Genomic DNA, 23,816 nt, shown 5'->3' with positions numbered 1-23,816 from the left:
TGTCTTCCCCATCACAACTTCTGTGCTTATCAGCACATAGTAAATGTTATCCTCCCAAACCTACACAGAAATTTAGGGTTGCATATGCCTTCATGCCTTCTGCTGCCTGACAGAATGCATCAGAACATTACAGCCCCAAATGTTCGTTTCCTCTTATGGCAGATCTTTTCCCTGTAGATGACCACAAGCCACACAGAGATGGAAATGCCAACCCATAACTTCTGCCTCATATATATCAATCATGAGTTAAATATTATGGCTAGCTGAATTGCTGCCTCTGACTGATGTCAAGGGTTGATTCAGCCAAGCAAAAGTGAGGAGAAACAGACTGTGTACAGCCTGGAGAAAGCAAGGAAAGGGAAAGAATGCAGCCATGGGACCTCCTGCTACATTAAAGGGAGGTCCTGGCTGCTGACAATGAATTGCTTACAGTCCCGTTCTCTGTTGGCAAAAAAAAAAAAAAAAAAAAAAAAAAAAAAAAAAAAAAAAAAACCAAACCAAAACCACAAAGCTGATTTTTACTTTTTTTTTTTTTTTTAACCAGCCTGTAGTTACCAATATGCTTAAGCATTTACTGGTGCTAGCAGGCTGACCACTCGTGTGCAAGGCTTTCTGGATGCAAAGGTTGTGTGGATGATCTGTAGATTTGCCTAGAAACTTAATCCATTCTAAGCCAAATTCTTGGCCTGGGTCCCACTGGAATTTATTGACCTACTGAACCTGGACAGATTGAGTGAGTAAATGAAAAAGAGGCTAGGGAGGCTGGATTTGGCCCAGATCTTGGGCATTCATTCATATTACTGAGTTTAAGAACTTCTTGAGCTCCACAAATAATAACTAAATTTTCTCTATACTGGCTCTTACTAAAAAGAACTTACCTGTGAGAAAAGGGTCCAGCCATACAACTTGAACCATGCTGAGTTCTTCATTTATGGAATGAAGAAGTTATCCATTTCCTTGACATGGTATTTCAAATTGAGGTTTTATATGCAATATTTTTCATAAGACCTGAATATTCTTAAGATCCTACAAGCTTATTAAATAAAAACAAGAAAATAATAGAAGTTAAATCCTTGCTGTCTTTCTATGAGTTGCCTTTCCTTTCTGGAGAATCCTGACAAAATAATAAAATAAGCCAAATAAAAAAAGTATTTGTTTGAAAAGATAAATAAAAAGCATTTCATTAACATCTTGCAGCCTGGAATTTTTGTCCACAGAGGAAGGAGCTTGAGGCATGGGTGAATTTCACCATAACTCCACGTCGTTTTCCTCTGTTACTGCTGACTTACCATTGTTCCACTGTTTTTACATGTGCCTTTGCATTTGCTCAATCATTTCACAGTCCAGTTGTTCTTTTTGGTCAGGTGGCCTGTAACATTCAGTTTACTGCCTGAAACATCTCCAAGCTCAGTACATAATGACTCAACACCATTACCCATTTCTCCCCAGCCTCTTCTTATGGGGTCTAATAAATCCTCTTTTACCAACAAGGCTATCACAGTTCCTTTGTTTACCTTATATATCTTTTTAAAATAAAATACATCTTTTAATATCTTGCTCTAGCCAGCTTTCAGTTATGATACCATATTTCCTCCACATTATTATCTGTCCAGTTCTGCTCCTTTTTTTCTAGCTAAACCTTCCATTTGTGTATATAGAAGACATTTAATACCCCCAAGTTACTGATCTTGTTTTCCTTTATATTAGTGTTCATAAATAAAAATTTCCCTTTTATCTTTTCCCCATCTATATCTCATGTCCATTCCTTTCATCTTGGTACAGCCCTGGACTGAACTTTTCACAGCTCTGGCATTTTAGAAAAAAAAAGAGCATTGCATAAAACTTCCATGGTTGTAGAAGGTTCTTTAACCCTGGAATGGTTGTTACAGGGCACAGGAACAGCCTCTGCCCTTTTCACAGGTACAACTTGTAAGCCAAGTGTGTGAGCTACAAAGGGATTTTTGCGTGTTTTGTATGTTGTTTAAAAATTAGAATCAGTCAGATTCTCTTTAGTTACCATTGGAGTAAGTCTTTCAAGTTCTAAGTTTCATTGCAGCCCATTCTATTTGTCCAAATGAAGAGCAATTTTCTCCAATAAATTTTATTGGTCTATGTTCTTACCATTTTAATGCTTTAAAAGGTTGATGGAAGAAAATGCTTTTTACCTGATGAATTCTTTCACAAATATATTTTTGAGGAGTTTCCAGCTGGAATACTTTTCTATATTTTCTCATCTCCTAGTCTGAATCAGTAAAATACAATACTCTCAGTCATGGACTCCAAATGTTATAAATTATTGAAATAATCCTGTAGCTTGGTTAATTCTATAAAATAGAAGAAACCATTAATGCCAATAACTTGTCCTCTAGATGAGCAGTTGGGACAAATATGTTTAACTTCTGTCAGTGATGAGAACTCAGTGGTACTTTCCAGGACTAGCCTTCAAAATTTATCTGTAAATCTCATATTAGAGTTAACAAATGTACTTCCTTAATATTTTCACCTAAGTCCATAACTTTTTATTTGCATGTTTGGATAATTTTAGCAATTGAAAAAAGCTAGAAAGAAAACTGTTGTTTTCCGATTTAACTTGGTCTTGGACTGCTGACGAATTTTAGCTCAAACCTTGATGGCAATTTTCTCAGCTGCCAAAGTCTTACTTCTTGAGGTTCTTCAGATAGTCGATGCGTGGCTACCAATAGCTTGCAAATCAAACAGTTTTTTCAGGCAGTCCCATCCCCAGACAGTTTACAAATCTTACTTTTACTTATTTTAAGTAGGTAGGTTGGTGATTTCTTTTATCCCTTGCTGCATCATATTCCACTATTCAGGGATGAATTCATGGACTTACAAAACCTCTGTAAGCATAGTTTCATGTCGTGTTGAGTAGAAAGATGTTTGGACATGGAAAATTAATTGCAAGATGGAACATCAGAACACAGTGCAGTAGAAATCCTAACATAATGAATTAACATTTTTATTAATCCATGCAGCAGACAAAAGAGGAGGTACTGAAAGACAAATCCTTCTGAGATTGAGAGCTGAGGGGTAGACAAATGGATTGAAGTCATTACAGCCTTTTCTTAACTGGCATTCTCACTAATGAAAAGCATCACATCAAGTATCTTTTTTAAAAAATATAAAAGGAATGGGTCAAGAAATCCTTCTTTGTTACACAAGTAGTTTTCTTTATATGCTTTGAGAGAATTTTCTTCATTTTAAATCCACCAAATATATGGATTTTATAGTGGGATAGAGTAAGCAGAATTACTGTTTAGGTATAATTCTTTCCAGGTGTCTATAAACCTTGTAAATTTAGTATTCATGATCCAAAATTATGCATTTTTTTTTCTTTCTTTTAAATACATTCAAATATATATAATTTTAAACATATATATTTATATTTATATGTATATATGTGTGTGTGTGTGTGTGTGTGTGTGTGTATAATCCATGACCAATCTATGTGTTTTAAAGTCTTTTGTATCTAGTTTTCTGAATTTGGAAAGATTCTGGATTCTGGAATTTGGAAAGAATTTGGAAAAATTCTTGCAGACCCGACTGGTGCTGTGGATTTTCAGACTTTGCATGGAGACTCGACTTCTTGAAACTGTTACTACCATCTTTCTATCTGTTATCCTGTTTAGAGAAACGGATCTGACAACACTTGCACTCTCACTGAGCTACAAGATTTACATACACTCTTCACAAACAATGAGAGTTAATTTAGAAAGTGGAATATAAATCTATTTTAACCTGAAGACAAACCACTGAGTCATAGCAACACTCTCCCTTCTCACTCATCTTCTTTCTGTATCCAGTGCTAGTAAATTCTCCTAATCATCATCAGTTTAGGAGGAACTCAAAGTTATTCTGTGATTTTAGGTAATCAGATATTTTCACTGCTGTAGGCTTGTGCTGAAGAATTAGACACAATCCAGTTAATCTGTGGTTTAGAGAAAAAACTGATATAAAAGAGAGACTAAGAATGGGGAGATGTTCAAAATTTATCTTCCTTAGATACTTCTGATTCTTAAACTTCTTAGAAGAAAGCCCAACTATGACAGACACTTATATGCTACTGCTTCATTTTGAGGGGCAAGTGTCCCTGAATTTTCAAATACCAACTCTTCTTTCCTGTAAGTAAAATGTAGTATTTGACTACATTGTCTTAGGGCATCTCAAAGTTACATAAAAAAAACCTAATTAAGGTCTAAAGCATCTGGCAATATCTTTAACCACAATATGATTAAGGAGTAGTTAGACTTACCTTCTTTGTGACAATACTAGTGTGAAGTTAAATGCTTCTGCATATCAGAAGATGCTGTCTCCATTCTAATTCAGTAATTAGGCAGTCAAAACCCAATTAATGTCATGAATTTAAAATTATTTTCTCCACAACTAAGAAGTTTCACTAAGTTTTCTTGCACAAACTTGCATAAAGTATGGGATCTTTACATAGTAGTAGAAAATTAATATGAGTGCCTTAATATTCAAAAGCATTTATTTTCTCTCTTGAATCTAAGAAGTGTACATGAGATGGGGTGTGTTCTGGTCTCATTATTTTACACGGCATGCATTACAGGCATTATTAAACACCAGTTTTCAGGCTGAATGTATCTCTAGTTTTACCAACTATGGCAATTCTTTGCTCTGTTTTCATGCTTTGCCAATCTGCAGACTACTGTGAATAAGAAAAAATATCCTCAGAGGTCTGGAAGTCTTGCCAGCAGATTAACTACAACAAATCCTTCCTGGCTATAAAGTGGTTAAAGGACAGGTTGAAGGCTTGACAAACACATCACTTAGATGAACCAATTACAAAAAAAAAAAAAAACCACACACAAAAAAAAAAAAAAAAACAAAAAACAAACAAACAAACAAAAAAAAAAACAACAAAAAACTAAACCAAAGTTTTTAAAAAAACTTTTATGTGTTTAGGACTGCTTAAGACATCTCTCCTTCTTCTGAGACATTTTTTTGTGGTGGGAATCCAATGGGCTGTACTGACTGTGTCTGCAGTATGTGATCTGAAAAGAAATAAAGAGAATGGCCCATTAAATTCTCCCAAAATATATTTAGCTATGAAATATCTATGAGGATTTATCTTGGGACTTTTTTCAATATATCCAGCCAGGCCCTAAATGTAATAGATTTTAAACTCTTGACTCACACTATGATAATTGACACAAGACAGGTTTGGTAACTGAATCATTGATTTAAAAAAGATATAATAAAAATTTTGCTCGTTCTAGATAATACAGTCATGATTTTTTACCCATAAAATTTAAGCACAGTTAAACTGGGAAAAAAACCCCAACTATGTATTGGCTTTGGGCTCATAACAAAAAAATCTTCTCCTGTTTTATGAGCCTTGGATTACCAAATAACCTTGACAGCTGAATCAGTGTTCCATGACAACAAGCAAGCCATTGATAAATAGCAACAAAACTATTAGATGTTGAATTTAAGAGATGAGTAATAGAGAAGCTAAATTATAGGTTTACCACTTGACAAAGTACAGCTTGACAAATCAGTGATAACCTACATGTGAGTTTATGTATGAATGCATACAAGGAAAATGGAGAAATAGAAACTTTTACAGACAAAGGTGAATCAGCATGACATGAATTTTAAAAAGGCATAAATATATTCTTTTCATAGTACTGGAACTCCTGTTTTCCATTATCAAATCCCTAGTAAATCATGTGAACTTGAAAAAGCTGCCACTTTTGATTTTTTTCTAGTTTTATTTAAATTTTTCATTTTCAGCACTGTAAGATAGAAAAGGGGAGGAATTTCTGATATGTGACAGAACTTTAACTGGTTCCTGCAAACTAATAGATTCCAATTAAAACTCAAAACCAGCAGTTTAAGGGAACATCAGCAAAAGCAAGAGCTGAAAATTCTCTTCCTGGAGAATGGAGAGCAGTTTGAATTTCCTAGAAAATAAGGAACAGCTATGTCTGTCAACTTCCTGTAATCATTCCTGTGTCAGGAATTATTTTACTAAAAGTTGAATCTTCTGTATTTTGAAAAAAATTATGGGACCTATGGAGAAAATCTGGATGAGTGACAGCTCATGTACAGAAAAACATATAGTAAGGACAAGCTAACGCATCATATTCTTTCATAGAGGAGAAATTTTCCTACATGACCAAGGTGCTCCCAGAAGATCTGTGGGCCTCCTGTCCCAGCTTTGATGCAGCAGCTTTTGATTTACTGCTGTGAACTGTGGAGGTTCTGTCAGGTGGGATTCCTGTGCTCTCCCTTCCAGAGCAGATCTGCAGGCGGCAGGGGCAGCAGTATCCCCACACTGCTCTTTGCCATGGTCTGCTGACATCTGAGTTTGATTCCCTTTTCCAGCTGCGGTGAAAAACCAACATGTTGAGAAAGTGTTATGCCACTCCCCAATGAGGGTCATGCAATATTATGTTACTAGAAAAAGACTGTACTCAGTGAGCAAGAATACAGCAACAAATTTATCATATTGTCATGTTTTCCCTTAACTTTAGGTTAGTCAAATCTTGAAAATATCCAGACAAATTACAGGATTAAGGCTGAAGAAATAGATGAAGTTCTGTGACCTGTGTTGTATAGGAGGGCATATTACATGTTCCAATCTAATCTCCTGTTTCAAAAAGAATCTATTATCTGGTGTAAAAACCAGCTGTAGTTTTGTCAAAGGGTAATTAAACACTGGAAATTCATCATATCCTAAACACTTTCACAGTATCTACTGGAGGTTAACTTGACAAATAAGTGAGAGACGTCAAAAGCAAACCTAGTGAAGGTTTTGGTTGATAAAAATAATTGCGTATTAAGAGATTTCAAACTTTTGTCATATATTCAATTTTCCTGGAACAACACGAGTGGTATGAAATGCCATTCACAAATATGAACTAAGTAACTGTATTTCCTTAGAAACAAGTTATGCATATTTTTTGACACTTCATCCACTTCTGATATCTGTTATATGGGCATTATTTCCAGAGGTACACTGATACTACTGTGATTCTGACCTCTATTATGACATTCAAGTTATCCTCTCTTCATAAATAGAGAAATAACACAGAAGCCATGCTTTATTCAACTACAGCATATGCTTACCATCCCATATTCCTGGATTCCAGATGCCCATAGCATTTTAGTCTCCAGAAGATCAAGAATATCCAGTGTTTGAGATGTATATGATGAAATTTAACATTCCCCCTAAAATGCAGATCTTTGTATTTACATGTCCTTTATGTTTGCAATGAAGTATTGCCAAAATGGTGTTTAGCCAAAATCAGGTTTTTTTTGTTTTGGTTTTTTTATATAACAAAAAACTCAAGTTAGTTGTATGCTTTCATCCAAAACAATCAGAACCTGAGCCAATTTAGTGCACATAAGATACCTTGGAAGGATGAATTTATGCTGTTGAGCTTGTAAAATGTGTAACCAATAGGAGTTCTCTTCATACATGGCTTTTTCTTGCAAATCTTGCAGCTAAGTCCATGAGCCAACTGCAAAATCCATCACCTGAGGGCATTGTGCAGATTTGTAATGCATCCTGGGGGTGCCTAAGGTGGAGAAACCATTGAGTGGATTACACAGATCCATATATGCAGCTTTTTCATCTCTGACAGATATAATATGAGCAGTATCATTCGTACTACAAAAATTCCTTAGTATACTGTGTGAGAGCAAAAAATAAAATCATGTCAAATCACTTACATGAAAAATTATTAAGAAAAGAGTGCTGAAGATTCCAGCCTCTTCAGGGAAGTGTCTTATGTTATGCCATCTACATGCCATCGAGTTTTGTACAGTGACAAAGATTTGGTAAAATAACTTCAGAACCAAGTGAATATTCAGATCAATATATGGGGCTATTAGGAGTTGAAAAAAGTATATTAAACCTGCTAAAGATCTTCCTCTCTAAATTCCTGCCATTCTTCCTCCTGTCAGTCATCTGAAAGTTAGGCATCTGAACTGGGTAAGACCTTTCCCAGGGAACAGCTCCCCCTTTTCTCACACAGAAATAGCTTCAAGTGAAATTAATAGCCCTTTGCAGGAGCCTTTTTTCATCGTCTTTTCAGAGAACTGAGTAGAGCTGAAACCAGGTCTTTATAGCTGGAGTAAATTAAACGAAACCAGTGCTCAGGACTAATATTGAAAGACAGAACTGTGTTGCACAACATTATCAATGTACAGTGTGTTTCTCACAGGTTTTATGCTGTTGAACTCCACGTGTGTAATTGGATGTTCATACTGATGTAAAGGTTAAGGACCAAAGGCTCAGGGTAACTGGTGGTATAATTTTCCCTATAGCTGTTTTCCTGGATTATCAACACAGGCTAAAATTTTGTTTATCCATTCCTTAAGGCTGTTGGGTTATGGATTTTTTTTTTTTGTTTTGTCTTACTCTTCATTCCCCTTCTCCCAAAAAGATTTTGGCACCAGTGAAAAGAAGCAAGACTTGCCTGAGGCCTGCACTTTCAGTACCTGAGCTAAAATTAAATATCTGCTAGACATAATTTGCTGAAACTGCAAGTGATTTCCTATTTTGTCAATCCTCACTTTTAGACTTTGAATTAAACTATAGGATGGTGTTATTTTTAAAACAGATTGCTCCTCACTTCTCCCATTTTTTATCTGTCCCTGGCAATTGATCATTGCAGTGCCTACAAATGCTCCATGGCTAAGAAGAGAAAAGCTGAAGATCAGATATCAGCCGTTCCCGTCAACAAAAGGAAGTCCCTGTTAATGAAACCCCGCCACTACAGCCCCAGCTTGGAATGCAAAGAGGAAAATGAAGACAGGACAGAGTTACAGGAAGATATCAGTGTCCTCGAAAGCAGCTCAACACCAGGTAGTTGCTTGAACTCCACTTGAACTTGAATTCCACAGGAAGGGAGATTAAAAAACAGTATTTTGAAAAAGGATGCAAGACATGTTTGACTTCTAAGAGAGTTGGAATTGTGCCTTTCTGTCCAGGTTTAATCATCATACTTCCATTTATTTGTACAATAACTTCTCCTGGGGTCCAGTAAATGCCATGCAGGTCATCCAGAGACAATTACTGCAGCAGGTTGGATATGGAGCAGCATCTTCTTTTCCACTACCTCTGTGAAAGAACAAACTTAAGCCCACTACCATCCCACACACTTCTGAAGAGCAGATCTTCACTGGAACATATAGAGCTCTTAGGAGGGAAAAATAATGCTTAGCAAAACATTGTTGACTTTAACATTTAGCAAAGCAATTTCATGTGTGTGACTGCTGTGTGTGTTCTGTTTAACACGATTATTAGACTCAGCACTTTTATACTTGTTATTCCAATACTGGTAAGCCAAACACATCCAACAATTTATAGTAACTTCTACAATGTGTATGCTGGAAAATATGGACAAGGATGAGGGGGCAGAAAGATATAGCCATAGTATGTTTTGATTACTATTCCTTTCTAATATTTTACATATATATATTCAAGTTGAACGAAAAGTCTGAAACCAAATAGTTTTTTCACATAATTGTCTAAGAATTCCTGCCAAAATAGTTAATCAGACAAGTTAATGAGACAAGCAAGTAGATATCAGTAATATACTGGCAGTCACCTCCATACAGCAAATGTTAAAATAAAAGGAATGCGATCTGGCACTGGGAAATTGGTAGTCATAGATAATATGTAAACTGAATGAACTTAAATGTCACTCACTTGATGGTTGCTATCAAAATTAAAAGATAATTTATTTTCCACTCAGTTTCTTCTTATCAAATGTTTTTGAAGGGCAGGGTGGTCGATTATATAATCTAGGATCCCTTTACAGCAAAAGATTGGACCTAGATGGTCTTTTAAGATCCCTTTCAGACTGGGCTGTGCTATTATTTTATCATGAACTGAGATCAGTTATTTGTGTATTTACCACTCTAAATTGAAATCCCTTAAAACAAAACAAGCCCCACAAATTTTGTAGATATGATTACTATAAAACACACAGAAGAGGGAGAAGAATGTCTTTCACATTAAAGAGTCAATTCCTGATTCTACTAAAATCAGAGGATGTCTTTGCAGCTCTTCTATAACAGCAAAGTTTTCAGTCATTTGTCACTTGTAAATCTCCTAGGAGGAGATTTTTCCAAAGGTCTGCATCCCATTGCGGTGAAAGCCTAGAAGGTGGCTCGATCTTCAAACAGAACATTAATTAGCAAGGTGATACACAATATCTCTGTCTTTTGAAAGACATTTTTAAGAAAAAATAATCAAGGAAAAAATCCCATACCTCTCAGTGCCTGTTCAGGCTGAAGGGAGTGCTTCTAGCTCCTAACATCAGAAGGGAATCTGCTGGAGTAACAGTTCCTGTATGGTTCATGTCTTGGGGTTTTGTTATTCTTGTTTTGACTTTTTTTTTTTAGATGTTTGGATTTTAGCCACATTTTTTGTGTTGATTCAGCCTGGTTCCTGACCATCCAGAGTTGCACTCAGTAGCATCTTTTTTCTTCCCCTTTTTCTGTTCTCTGCACATCTTGAAGAATTTGATGAAGGGAAATTGCTATGATGGGTGTAAAGGTAGACTCTGTGGTACAAACCCAAGTTATTTAACTTTTTTAGGTTAGGTTATTTAACTTTTTTAAAAAAAGGGGCAAGTGTTGGGCCAAATCCATTGATAAAAAAAGTAGGGAAACCATGCCCTTCAGTCAAAACAAAAAATCCCACTTGATTTCGAAAATATTTCTTTGATACCAACATAATATATTCCAACCTGCTTGTTCAGTGATAATACAACCTACATCTTTTGCATAATTTTTACCAGCTACTAAACAAATTTCAGTGAAAGCATACATTTGGTCTGGGTATGTAGGTACTTGGGATTTCTTAGTGTAATATTGCTCACTTAATTATGAACTCGGGATTCTTTTCAGTTGATCAGTTAATGATTCAGTTCATGGATTGATGCAACTGTAAACTAAGCTGAGTTTTGATTATTTGAAAAGTAAATTTACACCCTGTGGATGTAAAAAGCAGAGCTGGGACAGCTGAACCATGAAGACTGATTCAACGACAAATTTTTAAAGATTGCTTTAAAAAACGCTGATTATTTAAGGAACAAAATTTTTTTTTATCATGAACTTGTATTATTTTTCAACTTTCTCACATAAAAATAACTGAAAAAACCTTTTACCATTGAACATTTTGTTTGGTTTGTTTTCTTTTGATGGGCAGGAGATTTCTTCTAAGACAGATCTTGTTCTGTTCCTTTTTGAAATTACCCACTGATGGGATTCTGTTATTTTCCAAATGGCAGAAAAGCAAATAATGGAAACCCACGTGACTAAAGTTAGTCATAGAGCCAAATCACCACTCTTACTTGCTGAGATGTGAAAAGATGGCACACTTTGTTCAGAATACTGCAATGTGTGTGGTACTAGACCAGCTGCTAGAAAGTTACACGAAGGTTTGCAGACACTTCTTTAAATACAACTTTATGCACACAGTGCACAAGGCCACCCCTCCCTGCATGAGTCCAATTTTCTGAAGAAGAATAAGAATTAATCAATATTTTCTTTTAACATATAACAAACAGTTGAACCAAACAATTATGTAAACTGGAAATGACCCAAAATGCTAACAGTTTGGCAGCAGTAAAGTGAAATGCATTGTGGTGCACATGTGCATTTTTGTCCCCCTTTTCCCCTCCACAATAATCTGCACTTAATAGGAATATTTTAAACTATGTAGCTAAGCAACAGAGGTAATTGTTGCTTTCTAGAGCTTTTGTTAGGCACTCTAACACAGCCCAAATATGCATAATTAGGTATAATGTCTATAAATCATTATTGTACACATGTGGGTAGTTAAGTGGATTGAGAGAATAGTTCAATGAATTGGACATATTCACTGAAAATGCTTTTTATTTGTTTTCTGTAGTTCATAATACTTTAAAATTATCATAACCCTTTACACTTTCTCTTAATAGCTCACTGTGTTATTGAGAGAAACTTCATTTGCATTTTAGGCTATGCTTAATTTATTATTTAAACCTGGAGTTCTGATTCAGGAAAGGACAGACACATCTTATGAAATAGTCTATGCTTGTTTATTCATCCTCCTTTCTAGGAAGTAAAATGTTAAATTTTTCAGTTTATGTTGAATAGATCCCAACAAAAGAATGTACCCTATAATCAGCATTATTGAAGGGGCTAGTGTTGTGACTAAATTCTTCCCTTCATCCAAAAATGCTTTTAGTTACTATGGCAATATTTACTTGATCCTGGCAAAACCAGTGTTGATTTTAGAGAGATAATTACCAGAAAGGAAGATGATGGAGATGTATTTTTGAGTGTCCTTGTCAGAGGAAATGTTTATAAAAAATTAAATGAGATACAAAAGGCATATTGTCTTCCACACTGACAACCTCTCCTACATGCAGCCTTTATTACCTGCTGGCTGCTGCTTTTCTTCTGAAGAAAGATGTTTATAAAGACAGGATGCATTTCAGTGGTGTCTTTAACAAGTCCTTTATGAGTCTGTACATAACAACCACTTCTGTTTGCCTGTGCATGACCTGATCTATCACTTAGTGTGGCAATTTCAATGGTGACCAGGAGCTTGCCCTTTGTGAAGTATTGAGGATTTTTCCATCAAGGTCTTTCATGGGATCCAGGGTGACGGGGAAAGTAATTAGGGTTTATTTTGAGAAAATATTTGGGAATCTTAGATGAAATAAAAGTGAAAATAGATCAGAGGAATTTTAAAATGTATTTGTGTGCTTGTGTACATATATATATATATATATATATATATATATATATATATATATATATCTATGCACACAGATTATATAGATTATATGTACATATGTAATATCAACATATTGAGTATTATATTTACATACATTTATATATCTGTGTGTGTGCATGTGTTCTAAGAAAATATCAGTGAGAAATGGGGATATAATTTTTTCTCCTATAGTGCTGGAACTATCATATAAAGTATATATTATTTTAGAAGGGTTTTTCATCCTTCTACAATTAGTCATTTCAAACATATCCTTGGTGTAAATTCGATCATTTCAGAGTACATTTCTGAGTAATGAAACAGCAATTGGTAAGTCAATGTCTCCACATCACTTCTACAAGATACAAAAAATATTTATTCTTACATATTTCTCTTACCTATTTTTCTCATACAGAGGAGAGTACTACAAAATCATCTGAGGAAACCCCTCATTTGGGTGGGCAAGAAAATTCCAGTCAAAGAAAAGACAACTATTCCACCTATCAAGATGCTATGGCCAAATCTTTGATGAACATGGGAAAAGTAGCAAAAGATGCACCTAGTCAAGCAGTGGCAGAAAATCTAAATGATAGTGGCATTCAATCATTGAAAACAGAAAGTGATGACGCTGATGAATGTTACCTGATTAGCTCAGCTGAAGCAAAGGAAAAGACTGCTATCTCTGACCCAAAATACTGTTCATCTGAGGAAAATGAAAGTAACTCTGAAATTATGGACAATGAGTGGGATAGCTCTTCAAATTTCTCGGAAGAAACTAGTGTAAAGCCCCATGTAACTCAGAAATATATCGTAGAGTGTAAACAACCCAGCATCCTGGAAGTTCCAGAAATTAAGAAGGAAGAGGTCGAATATGGTCCTTGTGAAACACTCTGTGACTCAGAAACAGAGCTAAGAGCACCCCAGGAGCCTCACTCTGATCCTTTCGAGAAGAGAATCCAGAATCTCTTCCCTGAAAGTGAAGAAGACGACAATGAGTGCCTGTCCGAAACCACAGACATGTCAGTTGAGCTGGACAAAACGAAAGGGAACTTGAGTTTGCTAGAGCAAGCAATTGCTCTGCAGGCAGAGCAAGGGCATGTGTTCCACAGCACCTACAAGGAACTGGATAGGTTTCTTCTGGAGCATCTAGCAGGGGAAAGGAGACAAACCAAAGTTATTGACATTGGTGGGAGACAGATATTTAGCAGCAAACGTAAGGAAGTATTTTTGGCTCTTCTTGCTGGCTTAAGCATTTGTCCCGTGACTGATAGAGGATTCTGAGCTGGGTTTTATAGCAACAGTAAAGAATCTGGAATTTAGCTGGTAATTTTGTTAATTATGTACCTTCACACTAGTGCCTCACGTCTAACCAGGTTAAACGCTAGGTACTTGGCTTTCTGCCAAACTGCTATGTGAAATCATCAGTAATGGGCACTAAAAGGCCTGTGTAGCTGGCACTGACATTCCTCCTCCTCCTTTTCCTCCTCCTCTGCTTCCTCCTCTGTAGGATGCTAATACAAACCTCCAAAGTTTCATCAGCCGAAAGGCAAGGCATTAAAACAGTACCCAAGGGCAAATTTAGGGTGAAAAATTGGCCTCTCCCAAAGATATCAACTAATTCCTAAGCCATGTGTTTTCTGAGTTCAGTCTACTTCATTAGTATCAAGTATTGTACAGTATAGTTAAATATAAGTATAATATTAGCATATTGGTATCAATCATTATTACATCAATCAACATTACATTTTTCTATATCTAGCAATTTTGAGCCAGGAAAACACAAGCCATGCTCTTCTGCCTCATTTGTCCTCAGCAGAAACACCAGTAAATTCCAAAATCTTTATTGTTTCTGAGGGTTTGTGATATCCTACAAACGTGTAGGAACATAATTCAATTTTCATCACTTAATCAGGCTTTCAGAAGTGGAGACTTAAAAGATTTGGGTTTGATTTATAAACTGGGCTGTCTTGTATGAAACTCCTCAATTGAGGATAATTACAGAACATCGAGAGATGTCATTTTATAAGCACACGCCCTTCTGTAGTAAGTAACAATACATTCATCTGTCCTTTGACTTTTCCTTTTGGCCTTGCAAACATCTCGAGGTCACTCTAGCACTGATGTTATTTCTGCTTTTGATGAACGATTTACTTTGGTATTTCTAATGTAACTTTAGAGTAGTCCCTGTGGACATAATAAATAAATATTATAGTAATTTACTTATCTGAAGCATTTAGTGTGAAAGAGAACTGACAGGCATTTTTAGGAGCTGCAACTATAAAATATTTCCTGCAGTATTAAGGAAGAAAATGCAGACATCTCATTTTTGTGTCTCAGGCACTGTTTTCATTAGCATGTCTTAAGCTGTGCATGCATGAACTACATGAACTTTTATTTGTTCAGATGACTTTGGCTTATGCAGGAACTTTATAAATATCTTTTCCTGCCCTGAGAGCAACTGTATTGGCCAGGTTCACATTGGTGTCAATGTGACTTTCTCACAGCACACATAGGAAAGAGCAGCGATGTAGGAATGGCAGAATCTATCCCTTCCTGATTCACCTCATATTATAATTAGCTGTGGTTTCCAGGTGAGTTCAGAGGTAATACCCATGGAGAAACATACCAGGCTTTGTTCGGGTTGTATAAACACCATGATTGTAGGTAATGTTGTATCGGGCACATAATTTTGCCACTTTATGTAATTAACTGGGTTTTATTTCTAAAAAATCTACCATCAAATCCATCAGCTCTTAATTTTCACTCTTGGATGCTAGATCAGAAAAAAATCTATTCATCATAAACCTTTCCAATTACCGGAGAAAACACTAAATCATATTTCTGGGTCCCTCTTTATTTTCTGTTCACTATTGCAGCACTTTCCATTTGCAGTGATTCTAAAAAGCATGTGGTCTCCTGATGATGCTGAGTCTATTTGCTTTCCTCCCCATTTATTTATTTTATTTTTTTTTTAATCTAAAAACTTGCCAGGAAGTTTAACCCTCAGCTGCCCCTGGTGATTCTGTCCCTAAGCATATCCTACCTCATAGTCCAGAAAAAATTAGTTTGAAAGAGGCAGCTCCCTGTGCTGGCTGCAGCTGTTTTCTCCCCCAGCACCAAATGCTGTTGGCAGCCAATCACAGATGGAGCTAAAACCATCCTCAGCAATTTATGCGGCCACTTCCTCCAGATTTCTCACAAGAGAATTTCTGGACCAGAAATCATTCCTTTCTCGCCCAGACTTTTGATCCTGCATTGGAAATCAAATAAAGGTTTTCTGACCAGTGCTTCTTGCACAATTCTAGGTGCTTGAAATAGAATTTGGGAGGCTGTTACAGAGTGGTAGCAGTGGGGCTGGGCTGAGACCTCGCCTTTGAAAGGGTATCGGCTGCTCCATGTTTTCAGTGTCTTTGTGGGCTGCTCCACAAAGCAGCACTGCCATGTGTACCAGAGGGAGATGCTTGCCTTGCCTCTCAAATGTAAAGTGGCATGTATTCAGTTTCCTAACAAAGAACCTACAGCCTAGAGATCTGTGATATTTAAGGAATGGCTTCTGGTTGAAATGCTTTTTGTTTGCTTGTTTATTTGTTTCACACCTCAGCTTTTATTTGGTTGTCCCAAATTCCTGGAGTCTGACATTAACAGAGCAAAAGATTGTTTCTCCTTTTTTTATTTATTCCTTTATAGATCTTACTGTTGGCTCATGCTGCCAGTTTTCTGGCTTATTGGATTGTGGCTTCTGTCCTGTTTGAGGCTCTGAATGGAATAAATGATACTGCAATCCTAAAGCTATATAATTTAGCACATAAATGGCATAATGGGAGAGGGAAATAATTGTTTAAAGGACACTGTGAAAACCTGAAGTGATGTTTCAGTTGCATACATCTCTGTTAAAACTTTGGACAAGAATTAAATCTGAAGTATAAAATAGAGAAAATCATTCAGCTAGGATCACTCAGCTGAGCACAGACAGGGGCTAAACCCAAACAAAATCTTTATCTGATTTCTCTGCAGATTCACCCAGGCCTGAAAAGAGAGAAACCAAATGCCCCATCCCAGGATGTGATGGCACAGGGCACGTGACTGGGCTGTACCCTCACCACCGCAGTCTCTCAGGCTGTCCACATAAAGTTAGAGTGCCACTAGAAAGTGAGTATCACCACCCTGCAGCCCAGAACAACAACTGGATCTGTCTCAGTATTGTGGGTAGTATGTGCTTCTGCTGGAGAAGAATCCCCTTTTTTCAGCATGAGATAGCAGGATGAGACTGGGAAAGAAGCCATCACCCCTTCTTTGCCCTCTATCTCACAGCACAGCCCTGCTTCCCACACTTGTGCAGCTCAGGTGCTCCTCAGCATCATCCTTACAAACAGCAGCAGGCTCCTTAGGTAGCCTGGGAAGAACAAGATCAGGCAGCCTGTTCCCAAGCTGCCAGCAGACCTGCATGCTGCAGTCCCATCAATCTTCAAGAAGTTGCTCTCTCATACCTTTGCTAAGGCACAGACATCTCCTGCTTGTTCCGGAGCCGAGGCCTCGTTTGCCGCAGCCGCGCACGGAGGCTGCTGGCTCTCACTGCCAACAGATGAGAGGCCTGGGCATGCTTATGCAGAGATGTTTTTAGCATCCCCCTTACTGCTGAGCTCCAAAAGGTTATTTCCATCAGTACATCCCAGCTATGGTCCACAGCAGGTCCCTGTCTTGTGACAGTATCACGCTAACCCTTTTATGCCCAGTCTAGCCCTAGCCTGAATTTCCCTGCTTATTTCTGACTGTGCTGCTCTGATAACATTGGCATGTGTGTGTGTGTGTGTGTGTGTAATCCTGCAACATGATGCAATAAAATGCTGCATAATAAGCCAAAAACTTAATGTGAAACTATCCACTTAAACACCCTAGTTAGTCAGATTGTTCTTTGTGGTGGTATGCATAACAACAAATTAAAAGGATATTTGCACTTTACCAAAATCCTCTTCCTAACTGTAGCTCTCCCCTTTTTTAAATCTGGTACAAAACTGTATTCATGGAAACATCTGCTGAATTAAGCAGGCTGCATTTGGAAGTCCTTAGCAACATTAACTTCCTAAAAACTTAAAATTAACAAATCCGTGTTAATTACCATACTTCCAATTAGATGTGCTCTGTCCTAATGGGGAAAAAAAAAAAAAAAGAAGTTGTTAGAATTTGGTTCCTGGCAGAGCAAACCTGTGGAATGAAAAGTCAGCTTTTGTGAAACACTGTAAGATGTTTTATGTTTAACATAGACATATCTGTCAGTTTTAGCAAAGGTCATCCACATCTAAGGATTAGAAATGTACAGGCAAGAGTTTGTAATCGCTGCTGAGTGTAAGCTGATGCTTGGAACTATTACTGATTGGTCCAAGGCAGTTCCAGCACAGCTCAGATGAGCAAAAGGTGTAATGTTCAAAGGGAGATACTCAAAACATCTGATAAAATGAATAAACAGCCTTCCTGTACTTGAGAGATTTCCTTTCCTGGGACAGAGAGGGACTGCAGCTCCATGGAACATGGACCATGTGGCCCAGGGCTCCTCTGCCTTTTCCAGTGTTAGTGGTGTATAAAGGGACTCATGATTTAACACCTTTGCTGACTTCCACTTGTGTTCTTTTGAAGTCGGTATAAAGAATTTTGTGCATGTGGGAAGCCTCACCACAGCAATATAGAAATAAACTGGTTTATGCTGGAGGCACCATATTCACTGTGTTGTAGATCCTTTGCTTCCCCCCTTCTTTTGTGATAAAAATGTGAAAGAATTGAGAATCTGAATTCAAAGAGGATATGTTCATTTTTTTAAAGATATGTATTTTTAATTGATGCCTTTTATTATCAACTTTTTTTTTTTAATTTCTGTTTAGTTCTTGCCATGCATGAAAATGTTTTAAAGTGTCCCACCCCAGGATGCACTGGAAGAGGACATGTCAACAGCAATCGCAACACACACCGAAGGTAGAGCAGAAAAATTCCTGTCCACTTAAAACCTAACATGTACTCGGGAGTAAATTGATAGGCACATCTTGGAATTAGATGCTATGTACTACACTGAAGAGTGTCTATGAACTGCAAGGGCAGCCTGTATTATTTATAACCAAATAATTGTGTTTAATTCCTTTACATAAAAAATGGCTGCAGCACAGAGGATGGCAAATTCCACTAGTATTTTCATAGATGAGATTTAAAGCTACAATTTCATTACGGTCCTCACATTGAAAAATCATCATGTGCAAGGAGAAGGAATGAAAAAATACATTATTATTGCTACAACTGGAAAACACAATGGAGACCAAAACCCATTTATTTTGTACCACTACATGCTAGCCATTGACAGGAACTTCCAATCAGGGCACATTCCCTTTTAGCAAACCAGAAAATTTTAAGTGAACTATTTTGAAATCTGTTTAAAATCTCCACTTATTATTACCCTCAGGAATACCATCTTCCTGCCTGGAACACTCCTGTCTGTTTAACATGCTGCCTGCAGGAGAGAAAGTAAAATTGAGAAAAGACTTCCAGACAGGCAGCTGGGGAATCACAGCTGGACTGCAGGTGAGGCAGAGATCCACTCTCTGTCTCCAGCAAGCCACTGCTGTCAGCACAGCTCTTGTCAGTACTGCTTTCTGCTGGAAGCAGTATATTCCATCATACTGCTGAAATTGGGAAAATATAATGTCAATCTTAAAATCAAACTTGAGACATAAGAGATCTGAATTTCTGTGCGATTTTGGGGTTTTTGTTTATTGATTGATTTGTTACTGCACCAAAATTAAAATTTTTCATATCCTTTTAATACAAAAATTAGTAAGTCTTTATCAGACATATGATTACCTTTTCTACAAGGATATATAAGGAACAAGCAGATATTTTTCCTTTGTTTTTCCTGTTTTAAATCCCTAGTCATCTTTGAAGCACATCAGCTGTATCATGAGCAACCCATGAATAGGATAAGAAAACATGTTCTAATCTAATAAAACAAACAGGAAAATATAAGCTAGCACAACTCAAAATGATAAAATGTGTTCTTTGGTAACAGTCTCTCATATATCCCTGGGTTTTTTTCCCAAATTCACTTTCCTTTTAATCAGCAGGAGGCTTATATGCATGGTTTAGCTGATAAAGTAAATGTCATTTGTCAAAAAATTTACTAGTGACTTGCCAGACACAAAACATCAAAGCTGAACTGTGGAAAACTCCTACATGATTCAGTTTCCAGATATATCACCTAAAATACACAGATTTCACAGTTTTGCATTAAGGATTGAAAAACAGATGAATCTGGGCTATAGCAGCAACAGTTCCCTTAAGTACACAGACTATCAAAGTCACTGGTTTCCACAGAAAAACAGCACGGATCTCCTCTGCACAATAATTAATTTCAATGTTTTTTTCTTGTTGTCTCTGTTCTTCACCTTTGCTTTTCAACAGCCTTTCTGGTTGTCCAATTGCTGCAGCTGAAAAGCTGGCAATGTCCCAAGAAAAGAACCAGCTCGAGTCTCCAAAAGCTGGGCAGTGCCATGATCAGACTCACAGGTAGGAGCCCTCACAAACCAGTTTCTCCTAACAAACTCTTATCTATGCACAAACTCTGTTGGCTGGTCCTCAGATCTTTCACCCACTTCAGTGGTTACCCAGTTTTCCAAAATGAGGCTCTGCAAAACTATCAGATTCTCAAAATAAACCACCATTTTTCTGTTGGTTCGTGTGCATGAGGCTGACATTAAAGACGAGAGGTGTATCTTTGGAGAAGCAATCAAATATATTCTATTAAATCTTACTCCCAAACAAGCAACCTGATCAGAACAATTCATAGAATTTCTTTATCTTTAGTTTATTGGTTTAATTACTTTAATTTATATTTTATACAATGACATCAAAAAGGAGAAACACTTTTTATTGCAATTGTATTTTGTCTGAGTTATATGGACCCTACAGACATGCATAATTTGCACATCATTGGCACCACGACCATTACAACCTATTATATTCAGGTCTATTTGGGGACACTTTAATTTGTGGATTATTGACATGATCAGCTCTAATGGTTCCTTCAGAGCCATTACAGAATATTATGTCCATGTGTCTGCCAACTGCACGTGCCTTAACTCTACATATGAAAAGTCCTAAGGAAATTACTAAAGACAAGTAGTTACTGAATATTAACTAAATGGAATACCACACCATAAATCATTCATTCTTCCCAAACAGCACAAGCAATTATTTCAGATCATCTTATATTATATTTATACCATACTCATTCACAGTAAAGTGAGAACAATACTGATCCAAAAAAACTAAAAGCTAGAAAAAAATCCAGACAAATTTTCAGAACTAAAGGAAATGGCAATCTAGCGGTGAGTAACTTCCTTGTAAGTAGCCCAAACTGCTGTTAAAGAATACTGCATTTTTTAATGTCCCCATCTTTTAGTTTGTGAAGTTTTGCATGTGATAATAGTACACTTTTGGATTATGAGATGCAATCATATCCTATTTTTCAAGACAAGGTTATTTAAAGACATCCTCATCTTTCTCCTTCATTCTTTTCCTCTTCTCTGCAGGACAAATTTAGCAAAGCAGTCTGAGCTATCTCAGTTCAGTTACAGAGCTTCACAGTCAGTCACTTCCTCCAGAGGCACCCCGGGGAAAGAGCAGGAGAAGTTTGGGAAAGTCCCATTTGATTATGCCAGTTTTGATGCACAAGTCTTTGGCAAACGCACAACAGCACCTGTGACACAAGGTCGAAAAACACCTCAGTTTCTTGAATGTAAGCTCAAAATTCAGTTTTCTATTGAAGAAGGGGCAAAATGTCAATGATTTCTTTTTTCCTTTTTGCTTGTTCTGCTTTCAAACTTTGAGAATTCTAGAAAGGTCTGTAGAAACTGTCTTTAATCACTTGTGTCTAGAATGTTAACTAGAATCACTAATTTGTGAAATATAGAATTTTGAAACACTAAATATCATCACTACAAAGTCTGCTTTTTTGATGCTTCTTTTAAAAGCAGTTATCAGTGGAAAAGAGGAGTAAAAAGGAATGTTTTATGTATTACCTGTTACCTTCTTCCTTGATTAAATTGAGGTATCATTATGGGATAGAAGACAAGTCCCATGGAATGTGTCTGCACAAGGTGTAATGAACTGTAATACAGAGAAATCCAAGTTAAATTTTAAAGATGCTGCAGGTACCATTTAGGTGAATCTACACAGGTATTATTTCTCCTACATGAGCATGAGCCCCAGCTACATTAATTCTGGGCCTGGGGTAAATTTGGCTTGGTACCTCATATTTCTGTACTAAATCATACATATAGTGCAGTCATATTCAATGTGTCAAATTGTTATCAAGACTCCTCTTCTTGCATCATTTACCGATTTTCTGAGGCACTACTCTGTAAAAATGAGATACCACAGTGCAAACACTGAAAGTTTATTGCAGATGCTCTTCAGAATCTGCATGGGAAACACTGGCAAGGTTCTGCCGTTGAATTGACCATTATAAAATATTCTTTAGTTTAAATAAACAAATAATTCTGTTCCCATGAGGGAAATGGAAAACAAATGTTTCATTCCACCAAGACTGGATTCAGAAGAAAACAGAACCAGAACAATGTGAAAAAAAAGACTTTTTAATTGGCTTTTCTTTTGTCAATGACCAAAAGAAAAATAAAATAGGAAAACAAATTTTGTCCCACTTACTCCACCAAAGAAAAACATTCACAGTAAGGTGAACAGAAAAGCAAAAAAAATTTGTTAACTAATAAATTCATATATAAGTTAATTATAATATAATATACATGTAATACTATAAAATGTTATATATGTTTTATATATTTATAAAATTTTGCATATTTTTATTTATTTGTGTAAGTGTCTGAGTACATAAAAACACACATGTTTGTAGGTATCTGGGTTTTGTGTGTATATATACAAATACTCTATTTAAAATTGCAAATGAAAAGTAGATATTTATCTGACCTGGAAAATAGGCTTGCTTAAATGAAAGCAAATATATGCATTGCCACCTTCTTGGGTGGCAGATTTTCCAATTTTGCTTGTAAAATTGAATATTCCCTATTAGCTGTCTCTTTGCACAGATGTATGTCTATTTCACAGGTTCATTTCAAGGAAAAAAATGATTGAAATGTTTTTATACAAATGCAAATACATATGTATGCAATTTATGTATGAAGTATATCAGAGCTGAAGTTTACAGCCTGTTGTTCTTGCAAAGATTACAATGTGCAGCTATTATTTTAATGGAAAGGTGAAAGTAAAAGAGCTGGTGAGTGATTTAACTCTTCAGGTAAACAAAAGTTGGCAATAAGAAGCTGATGATGCAGTGATGGGTTCAGAGTCCTATGTAAATATGCAGCCAGACAAAAAGCCCATCATTAGCCCTCTGTGGATTCTGCATTTGTAAACTTGTTTGTTGTTTTTTTATTTTTTGGGGTTTTTTTTAACAAAACATACACCCTTTAAAGCCTTGGGTGGTTTTGTTGTTGGTTGGTAGGTTGTGGGTTTTTTCTTTTAGGATAGGTAATGAAAAATGCACTTTCTGGTCTTTAAACACAATTTAAATTTCCTTGTAGTAAGCGTTAAAAATGTAGACTGTCTTGTTTGTGCTACAGCACTGTGCTTACAGCAGGGTAGATAAATCCTTTTTAATTTTCACTAGAGAAAGGGAGGACTGAATCATGAGGCTTTCATGTATTGCTCTACTGAGATGCCTCTAGTTCTTAGAGAAATGGAATATAGCATTCAGCTCCAGTCAAAGCACATAAACCAGCATTTCTTTCAGAGCATCCCAAGTTTGAGGAAAGATGAGTCCTCCTATGCCTTAGCGTTAGAAAGCACTCAGCCAAAGCTCTACATCCAAAGGCATCCAGAGCCTTGGGGCTCAGATCTTTAGGGAATGAGCAGATGGCCATATGCAGAAATGTTCTTGATGTATCTGGGTGTAGGCTGAGAAATTGGATTTTGCTTAGTTTATCTTTGTAGGACACTGTGAAGGCTGCAGACAAAAGAAGTGATTATTGCCTCTTTAGAACTG

At 36.6% G+C, this 23,816-nt stretch overlaps 1 protein-coding gene across 10 annotated transcripts in view; it reads left to right on the top strand.

Moving 5' to 3' along the window:
• The window catches only part of ST18 (ST18 C2H2C-type zinc finger transcription factor), a 167,717-nt gene that overhangs the window by 110,063 nt on the left and 33,838 nt on the right, over positions 1 to 23,816 (top strand). For all 10 annotated transcript variants that reach the window (XM_005479288.4, XM_074550958.1, XM_074550967.1 and 7 more), the window contains 6 exons: positions 8,664 to 8,854; positions 13,176 to 13,973; positions 16,775 to 16,909; positions 18,634 to 18,724; positions 20,198 to 20,302; positions 21,328 to 21,533. In XM_005479288.4, coding sequence (XP_005479345.2) covers positions 8,664 to 8,854; positions 13,176 to 13,973; positions 16,775 to 16,909; positions 18,634 to 18,724; positions 20,198 to 20,302; positions 21,328 to 21,533 — 1,526 coding nt within the window. The remainder of the gene's footprint in view (positions 1 to 8,663; positions 8,855 to 13,175; positions 13,974 to 16,774; positions 16,910 to 18,633; positions 18,725 to 20,197; positions 20,303 to 21,327; positions 21,534 to 23,816) is intronic.

Source organism: Zonotrichia albicollis, chromosome 1 (genome assembly GCF_047830755.1).
Source record: "Zonotrichia albicollis isolate bZonAlb1 chromosome 1, bZonAlb1.hap1, whole genome shotgun sequence".
In the NCBI taxonomy this organism is placed as follows: domain Eukaryota; kingdom Metazoa; phylum Chordata; class Aves; order Passeriformes; family Passerellidae; genus Zonotrichia; species Zonotrichia albicollis.
Note: the sequence above shows the minus strand (reverse complement) of the source record. Positions and strands in the feature narration are given on the sequence as shown.